This window comes from Erpetoichthys calabaricus, chromosome 5 (assembly GCF_900747795.2).
Source record: "Erpetoichthys calabaricus chromosome 5, fErpCal1.3, whole genome shotgun sequence".
Classification (NCBI taxonomy): domain Eukaryota; kingdom Metazoa; phylum Chordata; class Cladistia; order Polypteriformes; family Polypteridae; genus Erpetoichthys; species Erpetoichthys calabaricus.
In genome coordinates, this window is record NC_041398.2 from 86,154,316 (window position 1) to 86,166,799 (window position 12,484).

The 12,484-nt window shown below is 38.7% G+C and overlaps 1 protein-coding gene across 3 annotated transcripts in view; it reads right to left on the bottom strand.

Annotated features, from left to right (window-relative positions):
- Nucleotides 1–12,484, bottom strand: part of LOC114652763 (uncharacterized) — a 363,527-nt gene that overhangs the window by 227,940 nt on the left and 123,103 nt on the right. For all 3 annotated transcript variants that reach the window (XM_051927768.1, XM_051927767.1, XM_051927766.1), the window contains 2 exons: nt 3,453–3,558; nt 3,256–3,372 (listed from right to left, as the gene is read on the bottom strand). In XM_051927768.1, coding sequence (XP_051783728.1) covers nt 3,256–3,372; nt 3,453–3,558 — 223 coding nt within the window. The remainder of the gene's footprint in view (nt 1–3,255; nt 3,373–3,452; nt 3,559–12,484) is intronic.

The following is a 12,484-nucleotide window of genomic DNA, read 5'->3' on the forward strand; positions in this document are numbered from 1 at the left end:
TCTTTCACCAAAATAATAAATAATAATAATAATATATGATTTTATTCAAGTACTTTATCTAAAGTTTGTTGGTGGAGTTAAATATACTGAAAAACTTGTAACTTACCTTGTACTGGATCATTACGTTTCTCGTATCATCCAGAAACTGATTCATGTCAAGCTCATCAGATCTACCATAAGCAATATTGTAGAGTTTTATCTTTCAGGAAATAATAATAAAAAAACTGTTAATATATGAGTGTGATTTTGTTTTGTATGGTCTGGGCTGGACTGATGATTTACAGATAATTAACTGGTAAGAAACAGCTGCAAAATTAAATCCACACACTTTCTGGATAAAAGAAGATGAAGAAAAAACATCGACCAAATAGTTGTATATAAGTATGGACTGTTTTCTTACTATTATTTTGTTTCACATGAGAATAGTGTAGTTCAATCATTTTGTTTAGCGATGTTGTTCTCTGTGTATGCCACAAACTTAAGTGTTGACATCCCCATTTTTACCTATGATCGAAAGTTCTGGGTAGCATCCAAAAGACTACCATTGTGAATACACATTGATGAAAAGGGTTGCTGTCTTCACTCAGTAATAACATAAGAATGTTTTTATCAGTTGTCTCCGGAGGCCAGCAGCAGGAATTTAGATAGGATTCAAGCTGAAGATGCTCAAATAAACAGCCTTGCAAAGGGCTTTTAAATATGACTGCTATCTGTAGCAATTTTTACCCATGTATTGGGCCTTCATAGTCACATGAGGGTAAAAGAGACTCAATACATGACCAGCAACTACTCACACCAAACAAATATTAGAAAGCACTGCTCAACCTTTTCCCACTTAAAGTGGTAAGTCACACTTAAAAAGTTTTAAAAATGTTAATGAATTAAGACTTTCACATTCTAATGTAGACCTGGCAACACAGCACAGCCCTTAACATTTTCAGAGCATTAAATAATTGAGGTGCCAAGCTTAGATGCATCATTTCAGCACAGAACACTATAAGGAGAGCATGAATCAGTAAAACGTCTGACTTTAAATGAAGACTTGTTTTGAACAGTTTTCGTATACACCATGCCTAACAGTACATTTTGTTTAAAATGAAAAAGAATGAAGGAAGAAACAATGAGTAGATAATTATTCATGCTGACAACCTGACTAAGAAATCAAGTGAATATCCACTACAGATAGTATGAATTACTAGCAAAGGAATGGTGAAGAGAAAATTGCAAATCCTTTAAAATTTATTGTTCTAAAGTTTAGTACATAAAGTAAACAGTTTTCTATATGGGAAAGATGCATAATCATGCATGTATTTGTATTTAATGATTAATAATCCTTTAAGAAACAGAAGTCAAGATACTTTACCTGACCTTCCCATAAAACAGTTAAATAGGTATTTATGAGGGAAACCTGTCTTTACATTCTGTTTGTGCCTTACTGGATTGGGAAAATACAGCTGTACGCTGGTGAATGTTTAAGTTGTAAATTATCAGTTTAATTTCCATTCAGCTCAATCTCAATATATACTAATACAATTCAACAATTGCTTCTTTTTACCTGAAGAAAGAAATGGATCTCTGCTAGTAACTTGCATGTTTCATTCATTTGTGTCTAAGGTGTACATCTGCTGATGAGTAAAGTAAATTCTTATTAATACTTAGAAAGAAGCAAAATGTTAATGTACAAATCCCGTTTCCAAAAAACTTTCTAAAAATTAAGTAAAAACTAAAATCTGTAATTAGGCATTTCACGTTAACCTTTATTTAACAGGCAAAAGAACAAAGAAAAGATTTTCACAAACAATCTTAATTCTATTTGTTAAACATAAACAAATTTAGAAATTGATACCTGCAACAAACTCCAAAAAAGCTGGGACAGAGACAATGTAAGACTGAAAATGTTATACAAATAACATTCTGTAAAGTTCCTCAAGTCGCAGGTTAACTGGTAACAGATGTGGGTATGAAGATTGGGTATAAAAGAAGCATCCACCAAAGGTTAAGTCTTTGCAAGCAAAGATGGATCATGGCTCACCACTTTGTGCTGAACGTCATGAAGAGAATTATCTGTCAATTTATAAACAATGCTTTGCAGCGCAAGATAGCAAAGAATTTAGGTCTGTCACCATTTACAGTTAATAACATTGTGAAAAGATTCAGGGACTCAGGAGAAATCTCTGTGCGTAAAGGCCAAGGGCAGAAACCACTGCTGAATGTGCGTCACCTTTGAGCCCTTAGGCAGTATTGCATTAGAAACTTTCATGCTATCATGACGGACATAGCCACATGGACTCGAGAGTACATTGGGAAATCATTGTCGCTTAACAAATTACACCCTTGCATCAAGAAATACTCCCTGAAACTGTATTATGCAAAGTGGAAGGCAAAAATTAATTTTGTGGAGAAACGCTGGGAAGTTCTCTGGGCCCAAGCTCATCTGAGATGGACCAAAATACAATGGAAACGTGTTCTGTGGTCAGGTGAGTCCACATTTCAGCTTGTTTTTGGGAAAAACAGACATAGGATTCTTTCTGAAAAAGACCATCTATAGACTGTTATCAATGAAAGATGCAAAAACCAGCGTCTGTGATGGTATGGGGATGTATCATTGTCCATAACATGGGTGATCTGTATATATGTGAAGGAACCATTGATGCAGAGGCTTACTTTGGAATGTTAGAGAGACATATGCTTCCATCAAGACAACATGTTTTCCCAGGAACTCAATGTATATTTCAGCAGGACAATGCCAGGCCTCATTCTGTACAAATTACAAAAGCATGGCTTCTTAGACATACAGTCTGTGTGCTTGACTGTCCTGTCTTGCACATCATAAAGAAGAGAATCAGACAATGGTGACCACAGACTGTTGAGCAGCTCAAGTCTTATATACAGCAAGAATGGTCAAAAATTCCACTTGCAAAACTGAAGCAATTAGTTTCAGTTCCAGAATGATTAAGAAATGTAATTAAAAGAAATGGGAATGTGACCCAGTGGTAAACTTGCCTCTGTCCCAACTTTTTTGGCATGTGTTGCAGGTATCAATTTCTAAATTTGTTTATGTTTAACAAATAGAATTAAGTTTGCTTGTGAAAATCTTTTCTTTGTCCTTTTGCCTGTTAAATAAAGGTTCAAGTGAAGTACCAAATTACAGATTTTAGTTTTTTATTGCATTTTTAGAAAGTGTCCCAACTTTTTTGGAAATGGGGTTTCATTATGTTCAGGTACTCTGTTAAGAAAAAAAAAGAAAATACATACCTTGGATCGTTTTCCATTGTAAATAGGATTGAATACACACATAGCTGTCACCTTCTCCTTATTTTCTTTCCACTTTTCTGAAGCACTTCTTCCCCATTTTTGCAGCAATTCTGCAACCTAAGTTTTAGAATGTAGACAATTAAAGTCAAAAAGCTTTACACGAGTGCTTAAAATATTTATAACTCATATTCACATACCTGTCCATCAATGAAACGGTATCTTGTTGTATTAAGACTCTGTGTCGTTGCTACTAGTATTTCTTCATGTTGTTTGAAGAAATTATCAAAATGTAGTTCACTCATTCTACAAAACATAACTTTAATGTAGAATTATCAACCCTAGATTGCAATTGCTTTATAATAACTAAAGTATAGTGATTTTTTTTCTAATTATTAAAAATGACATATAACAATTCTTTATTTTAATAGAAAGAATCAATATGGATTTAGAAACACATTCAGACTTCAGCTTGTGTCACATTTCTGGTTCAGCTCTGCTTCTGACTTTTTCTTGTTTATTAAATATTATTTTATGGACTAGTATCAAATCCAGATAGTGTAATGTATATTGTTTATACTTTATGATTCTAGTTTGAGAGAAAAGTTGTGTTTCTGGCACATGTGATTACAGTTTTTAAGTGGGCACTCATTCAAACAACAACTGCACACTGGGCTAAATGAGTACTGGATAAAAACCATCTACTGCACAAAGACACTTCATTTGTAGATCAATGAGCTTAACAGAGGAATAGATGCTGACCTGGGGAACCTAATGAGGACAGAAGAGCTGTTAGGAAATGTTATTGTCTGACCTGCTGAAAAATGTAAAAGGTCATCTGCAGCATTATCTTCTTCACAGAGAAAACTTTGTGAAGGTGGAATGCACCCACAGTAAATTGGTATTAATTCAATTCAATTGATTTTTCTATTGAACTCTTACACATATTATAACTAAAATTTAGTAATGGTAAATTATTAAACAATACTACATTTACTAACCTACACAAAATGTCTTCTGTGATAAAGAACAGACATAACAGATTCAGAAAGCCACCTGACCAGCCCCATACCTCCTTCTCAGAAAGAACTATCCTTGTGCTTGTCCAACATTTAATTAGTTTGTTTTTTGAGTTTCATCTGCTAACCACAGTTATTCAAACGTGAGATGACATGTCTTTAGAAAAAAGCATACCATGGTCAGAGAAACTGAAGGCTATAATTCAATCTTCCCAACATTAATAGAGAAACTTTGAATCAATTATCAACCAAAAGGCAATGCAAAACATCCCCTCCTTCCTATTTAATTCAGTGTCAGTTCTAACTCTTTGCACTTTCCTTTGTATTAGCCATGTATAAACCAAGATATTCCACAGCCCAAGCAACTTATGCTCCTAAATGAAAGACCCCAGTGCCTAGAGTGTGTCCTGCAAAAAAATGCATGAAGTTGATACACTCTCTTAAAATCCCTCTGAAAACACTGGGGGTTCACTTGGTCTGAATACCACTTTTCGAAGCTTAAACTCTGTGCCAGTAATTGAGACCAGCCTGGGAAGACTAAGAAGTACCATTACTGTAAGAAGGGAAATTCAACAGCTAAACTCTCAGGTTAGAAAGTAATTCTTTTCACCATGAAGGAGCAGAAGAAACAGCAAAGAGACAGTAGTGTGCTAAGGAAAACAACATGTACCAGTGACAAAATTAGCTGTGTGGTAAAGATAGCAAATGCACTAAACCACAAAGTGTGTGTGTGTGTGTGTGTTGTGTGCATATCAAGATAAATTAAGTAGCTAATAAATGGCCAATTAAGCACCCACTTTCTCATGTTGAACTGTTATTGTATAAAAGGTTCATGGTTAACAAGGTTTACAAGCTTTTTATTTAATTGGAAACAACCTGGTGTGCTTACACATGTTAACAACTATAATTCAGTAAGTCAGTAACTCCTTAGCAGTAAGTTTACCCCCCAAAAACTAAGTCAAAAAGTTTACATTTTTTTAATAAAAAAAATGTTATTATGTGAAACAGAAACGTAATCTAACAAAACGTCAACATATTTACAAAAGAAAGTATGTTTTTTTATGTGTCAAAACATATCACCAGTATGCTTCTTTGTGCACTTTTTATATAATATTTTTTCTGTTGTTTGAGTATGAGATGGTATAATGTCAGTGCCCGATTTAAAAGCCATTGTTTTACTCTGTTGATTGGGCATTAGAAGGTACAATGTCAATGCCTGATCCTCACAATTGATTCTGCCATTTCTGTTATTGTAGGCTACCACAGTGCAAGGCTTAGTTATTACCACATTTCCTCTGACACAAACATTGACAGTTGCTGCATTGTAAACAATTCTTAGGAAGCACCATGGTGTAACTTTATGTGTTCAGATTCCCCAGGTATATCACAGAGGTTCTATTGTACAATGCCGTAAACATCAAGTTTCATTGACCATGTAAATGTCTGAGGACCAATTTACATTCTCATCATCATCATTTGATTCAACCAGTGATTCAGTTACAGTTTGTACTAATAATTGGCTTGATGATTTTTCATTTAACCGCCATTGTATTTTTTGGTTGAAGGAACTGCTCCACTCATAAAAACTGATGAGATACCTACAAAGGCAGAACACTTTGAAAAATTCACAATTTTTTGCAGCATGATGTTATCTCATCCAAAAGAATTATTGTTCTGGGTATTACTGTTTGGGCTTAACACTTTATATAGCGTGGAGCATGGCCCGGACACAGACAGGCAGACATCGTTTTGAATCACCCAACACATGTTTATTTACATTCTCTATTATTTACAGTGCACACACAACCCCAAAACTCCCCCAAAGTCCAGGCCTCTATCACAATGATGCCTTTCTCTTCAGACCACCTCCTTTCCTCTCCTCCCGAGCTCCGTCCTCCTCCGCTCCTGACTCAAGCCAACAAATGGAGGTAGGCGGCCCCTTTTATAATCACCCGAACGTGCTCCAGGTGCCTCCCGATAATCTTCTGCCGGCACTCCCCAGTGTGGCAGAAGTACTGGCTGCGCACCCAGAAGCACTCCGGGTGTCCCTGGTCGTCTTCCCTCTAGCACCTCCGGGTGTGGCGGAAGTGCTGAGGACCAGGGCTCTCCAGGCATCAGGGCACCCCCTGACGGTGACCACGGGCCCCTATAGGGTTGAGCTTCCAAGCTCAGTTCCCGTGGTCCCCAAAGCCACCAGGGCGTAAGCCCTCCTCCGGTCCTCCTGGGTGTCCCGGCTGGGTACCACCCCCGCCACACGCCACAATAGATACACATTGTTCATTACAGAAGCTCACGAAAAAAAAATATATATAAATATATACGCAGTAGTATATATACACAGTTGTATATTGTCACAGGTGGCTGGGTGCGGTCAGCAATCAGCCGCCTATTTAAGGAGCCGCCTCCCTGCAATCAAGGCCGGAGTCGGGTGAGGAGGAAGACGAGGTCGGTGCAGAGGAGGCGAGGAGAGGCCCAAGTGTGATTTGTGTGAGGAAGAAGAAAGTGGCTATTGAGAGCCTGGACTTTGGGAGACTGTGGGGCTTGGTGGCGGTGCATGTAAGACTTTGTAAATAGTAGTGTTATGAATAAACGTGTGGTGATGGAAGAAAAGGTGTCTGCCTGTGTGTGTCCGGGCCGTCCTATTTCACAATATATATTATAACAAACAAATAACAACCCCTACAACACACAAAAGAATTTATGACATGAGTAAGAGTTTTTTTGAACAGGTTACCCGGAGAACTACTCAAGGTTAACTGTTTTCACATAGAATCCCAAGCAGAATATCAAGCTTGAGCAATGCTCTGGGTTAATGCTAAAGAGGTTTAAACACACAGTGAAATAGAATGAATCATAATTATTATTATAAAAAATCATGGCAGCATAAAGTCTTGCTAACATTAAAATTGTGATATAGCCAGCTAGCAAAAGAGAAAAATAAAAATTAGATAACAGCATTCCTGAAGAGAATTCAGTTGTGAGGGGCATAATCACGTAAAACAGTCAAAATAATAATAACTGGCCACCATCCAAATCCTGGTCATTCAACAATATGATACGTACATACTGAAATTCACTGCTGTAAAAACTTAAGTATGAGAAATACACAGAATATAATTGAATCTCAAGGCTCCCATTATCTCTGGTGTCCCTCTCCATGTGCTTTAATTAGGCTCTGAAGACCCCATTGGTTGAGTGGTACATTACAATCAGGGTAGATAAGTATTTTGCCAGGTGGGCTCAAAACTTAGGAACATTTTATGAATTTATTTGTTTGAAGGATTTTTGAGTGGCATAAAAAAATCAAGCACTTATCCTTGGGATTTTTTATGGCTTTTATGGCTAATGGACATTTTTTAAAATTTTTAAATTAACAAAATCCAGTTAACCTATTATGAAGTATTCGGAAAGGTTTTTCTTTTCTGGCTTCAAGACCTACAAAAGTCATTGAAAACAATGTATTATTGCACAAGTATGATGCACTGGGCTGGTCAGTAAATACTCCCATAATCATCTATTTGTGCAAGAGTTGTTCGTCTGAAGATGGACTATATGAGCCTTATTATGGTAGAACATCTGGACCAACTGCAGTTTACATATCCAACAAAGAGAGGAGGATGCAGTTATCCAACTATTCCACAAGACTTAATCTCTCCTGGATAAAGCTTGCAGCACTATGAGGATTATTTTTTCTAATTTCTCCAGTGCCTGCAATATCATTGAGTCATCTCTGTTGTAATGAGCAGCTGGGTCCCATGCCCGGCCAGGACGCCCCTGCTGTATATGGTCCGGGGAAGCAGCCATGGGCTCCTCACTACCTCCCCCGGGACGCTTGGTGGCAGCCTCCCTGGCTGACGATGGTGCCTCAGTTTCTCGCAGGGTTTCATGGGAGATGGAGTTCTCCACAACCCTGTGGGGATCTGGGATGGCCGCCAGGGGGTGCTGCATGGATCCCGGAGCCCACCTGGACATCTCTACAGCCCCGCCTGGAAGTGCAATTAGCCACAGGTGATCAAGCACCTGGAGCACTTCCAGGTGGGCTATAAAAAGGGCCAGCATCCACCACTCAGGAGCTAGAATTGGAAGGAAAAGTTGCCTGGGAGGAGTGGTGCTGCATTAAATGCTTGTGGGACTGTGTTGGGCCTGTGGGAGACGGGGAAGGCGTGCCCCACGGCTGAAGAGAAATTAAAAGTCTGTTTATTTTACACGTGCCTCTGTGTCAGTCTGTGCCGGGTCAGGCGCTATATAGCGCCTTTTACACTGTTAAGAGGTAAACTCAGAGATATGCAGGTGGATGGTGTCCTGGATAATAGACTATCTTATGGGAAGACTGCAGTTTGTGAGACTCTTGGACTGTGTTTCTAGTAGGGATGTAAGAAATTCTGGAGTACCACAAACCTCCAGTAATAATATAACACCCGGTCATGTCACTTGCAGAAATTCTCAGATGACTCCGCACTGAGTCAAGTGGAGAAGTTTGTTTCTTGGTGTAAAAAGAATTTTTGGCAACTTAACATCAGTAAAACCCAGGAACTGGTTACTAACTTTTGCTATACCAAAGAGCCTCAGTGTCCAGGCTATTTGGAGAGTGGGTGCAGAGGCGGTACACTCCTACAAGTACTTGAGGGTCTACATCAATGACAGGTTGGACTGGTCTCGTAACACAAGGAACTATACAAGAAAGAAAGGGCAGAGTAGGCTCTTTTATCCTCAGGAGACTGTGTTCATCCTGATATGACATCCTTCATATCTTCTATAACTCTGTAATTGTCAGTGTGATTTTCCATGCTGTGCTGTTTTGGGCTGGTAACATCACTTCAAGACAGGCCTACTCAATTAACAAGCTAATTAAAAAGGGTAGACTTAGTAATGGGATGCCCTCTGGACCCCCTAGTGAAGGATAGACGTAAAACAAAACTGAATGCAATTATGAACAATACTGCACATTCTCTCTCTGACCCACTAACACTGAGTACTTTCAGCCAATGAATTATTCTTCAGAAATGTGTCAAAAAACGCTACATGAGGTGACACTCCTCTGGTAATGGTGATTTTATTGTGACCACTGGCACTGACGGGGATGATATGAGGATTGTGTTGGTCACCATGGGTCTGGCAACCATGGTGAAAGTGGCTCTATGTTCCTTGAATTTGCAAAAGGTCAGGTGATGTAGATCGTTGGATCCTGGTTCCAGCACCCTGAGCTGCATTGCTAGACATGGTACTCCAGTACTGGTGGTGTGGTGAAGGAGATCAATCATATTCTTATGGGCAGATACTGGAGGCTCTTACAAAACTGCAGTGTCTACAGAAGTGCCCAGTTTGAAAATTCTGACCACAGACTTGTTGTTGCTACTCTGAAGGTCCAGCTTAAGTCCAGTAGGCTACCGCCTACTAGGGGAATGAGGCTGGACCTGGCCAGGTTTCTTTTGTCCACAAAATATACATTTATCATTATCAGTCAGTTTAATTGTTGTAGTAATGATGCCTGAGCTAATTCTCTACTGTAAGTTAGATGTCCTTTTATTACCATCCATCCATCCATTTTCCAACCCGCTGAATCCGAACACAGGATCACTGGGGTCTGCTGGAGCCAATCCCAGCCAACACAGGGCACAAGGCAGGAACCAATCCTGGGCTGGGTGCCAACCCACCGCAGGACACACACAAACACACCCACACACCAAGCACACACTAGGGCCAATTTAGAATCGCCAATCCACTTAACCTGCATGTCTTTGGACTGTGGGAGGAAACCGGAGCGCCCGGAGGAAACCCACGCAGACATGGGGAGAACATGCAAACTCCACGCAGGGAGGACCCGGGAAGCGAACCCGGGTCTCCTAACTGCAAGGCAGCAGTGCTACCACTGTGCCACCCTCCTTTTATTACTCAAAGGCTTATATAGCTCCCACCAAACCGGTGCCCTCCCAATTTCTACACCAAATTTTCTCTCCATAGTGAAACAAAAAAATCTAGAATTGAAGCCAGTATCAATGGATCTAAAAATGAATGTTTTTTCCATTAGTAAATATTCAGTGTTTAATTTGTAAGGCAATAAAACTGTTATATTTCAAAAGAACAGAATTAAAAATTAAAATCTTATTGTGCAATCAACATGACATGCTAAAGTTTCTCTTAAAACCAAGATGCCATGTTAATGAAGCACTCCTGTTGATTATAGAAAAAATGGAGAGATTCATTTTCAAAATTCCCATCACCAAAAATTGTTTGTCAAATCCAAAACTTTGCACCCAAAAAAAGAAACTGAGTGTCAAATCTCACCAAATCAGAGGGTGAGGAACAAAATTAAACTTTAGAATTACTTGAGTTACAAAACCTGAAACTTTTGAAGGAACGTTAATGAGCTCCTGATCTGCTTCTTTCACTGGTAAAAACTTTGTTGCAGTTTATGTAAGCCATCCCAAAAAAGTAAACCAACAGTTTTTGAACTTTTGAAATCTCCACAATTTAACCCCATATTCAGATTTTACAAATATGGTCACATTATCAGCACAGGCTGAACACTTAACAGTGACATCGAGACAAGATGTACGTAAAGTCACCCTGTAATTTCCATGTCATTCGATAAAGGAAAAGCTTGACTGACAAAGAATACAGCATTCACGATAAGGCACAACCCTGTCAAATACGTCTTAGCCAAGAAAGGGGCACCCAAAGTGTCATAAACCTTTAAAACACTGAAAATATTGGCATAACAGCTGTGAAACTGCTCTGCTCCAGGTAACCAATGATTTGCTTAAGGCAGAAGGTATACTGATTCTGCTACATCTTAGTGCAGTATTTGACACTGTCAGACATGACATTCTACTGTCCACAATGGAGAACATTCTGGGTATCTCTGGCATTGCCCTTCAGTGGTTTAAATCCTATCTGACTGATAGGAAAATGTTTGTTAGTCTCGGCAACAGCAGGTTTAACTCAGCGCCAATCACACAAGGAGTTCACAGGGCTCTGTCCTTGTCCCTCTGCTCTTCTGTATCTTTATGCTGCCCCTTGGCCATATCATTCATAGCTATGGGCTGAGTTATTTTTAGGTAGATGATACTCAACTCTATTTCAATGTTAAAAGTAAAACTTCATTACAGCTTTCTCAGCTCACGGCTTGCCTCAATGAAATTAAAACCTGAATGGAGAACTCTTCAAAATTAAACTGCAACAAAACTGAGCTAATTGGCACTAAAGCAAATTTAAGAAAATGAGCTCCTTTTCAGTCACTCTTGACAGTGATCTCATTACACCTCCTTCTAATACAAGGAATTTTGGTGTCATTTTTGATTCCTCCCTTTCTTATTCCACCCTCATAAACCACATTAAGAAACTTTCTTACTTTTACCACCATCACATATCCCATGTTCACTCATTCCTCTCCTTTTCTAATGCTGAGAATCTTGTCCATGCTTTTATCACATTCCACATCGATTATTGTAACTCTCTACTGGCAGGCGCCACTTCAAATCACAGCTCTAGTTAAGTCAAAACTCTGCCGGAAGAGTCCTTACACAAACCAGCAACAGCGAGTACATAACACCCATCTGGCTTTTCTTCACTGGCTCCCTGTCTCTTACAGGATTGAATTTAAAATTCCATTAATACAAAGCTTTAATTGGCATTACACTGGACTCCATCACTATGCTCCTGTTTGCCTACTAAGGTCCTCTGATTCTGGCAATTTTGTTGTGCCCCATACTAACCTGCACTCTATGGATGCCAGGGCCTTTAGCTGTATGGCGCCCAGACTTTGAAATGACTACTGAAATTAATTAGATCAGCTGACTCCATTCATTCTTTTAAAAAAACAACTTAAAGCTCATCTGTTCAGGAAGGCCTTTAACTTAACCTGACATTCTGCCTCTTCTTCCAGTTAACCTCTCTGTCCAGATGCTCAGGATAATTTGTGTGTGTTATATCATTAATTATCTTATTTATTCAGGCTTTTGTTTAGTATTGAATTTAGTATTTTACTCTGCTTTATATATCCTATATTTATCTATTCTAGTGTTCTATGCAGAAAATATTTCTATCAAATGTTACATGTACCTGCTGTTCTTTCTGTGATTCTGTGAAGCACCTTGAAAATGGAAAAGGTGCTATATAAATAAAATGCATTATTATTATTATTATTTATATTAGAAAATTCTATCCATTTAACTACTCCAAAATAATATCAAGTCCAGTCATTTAAGAAATGT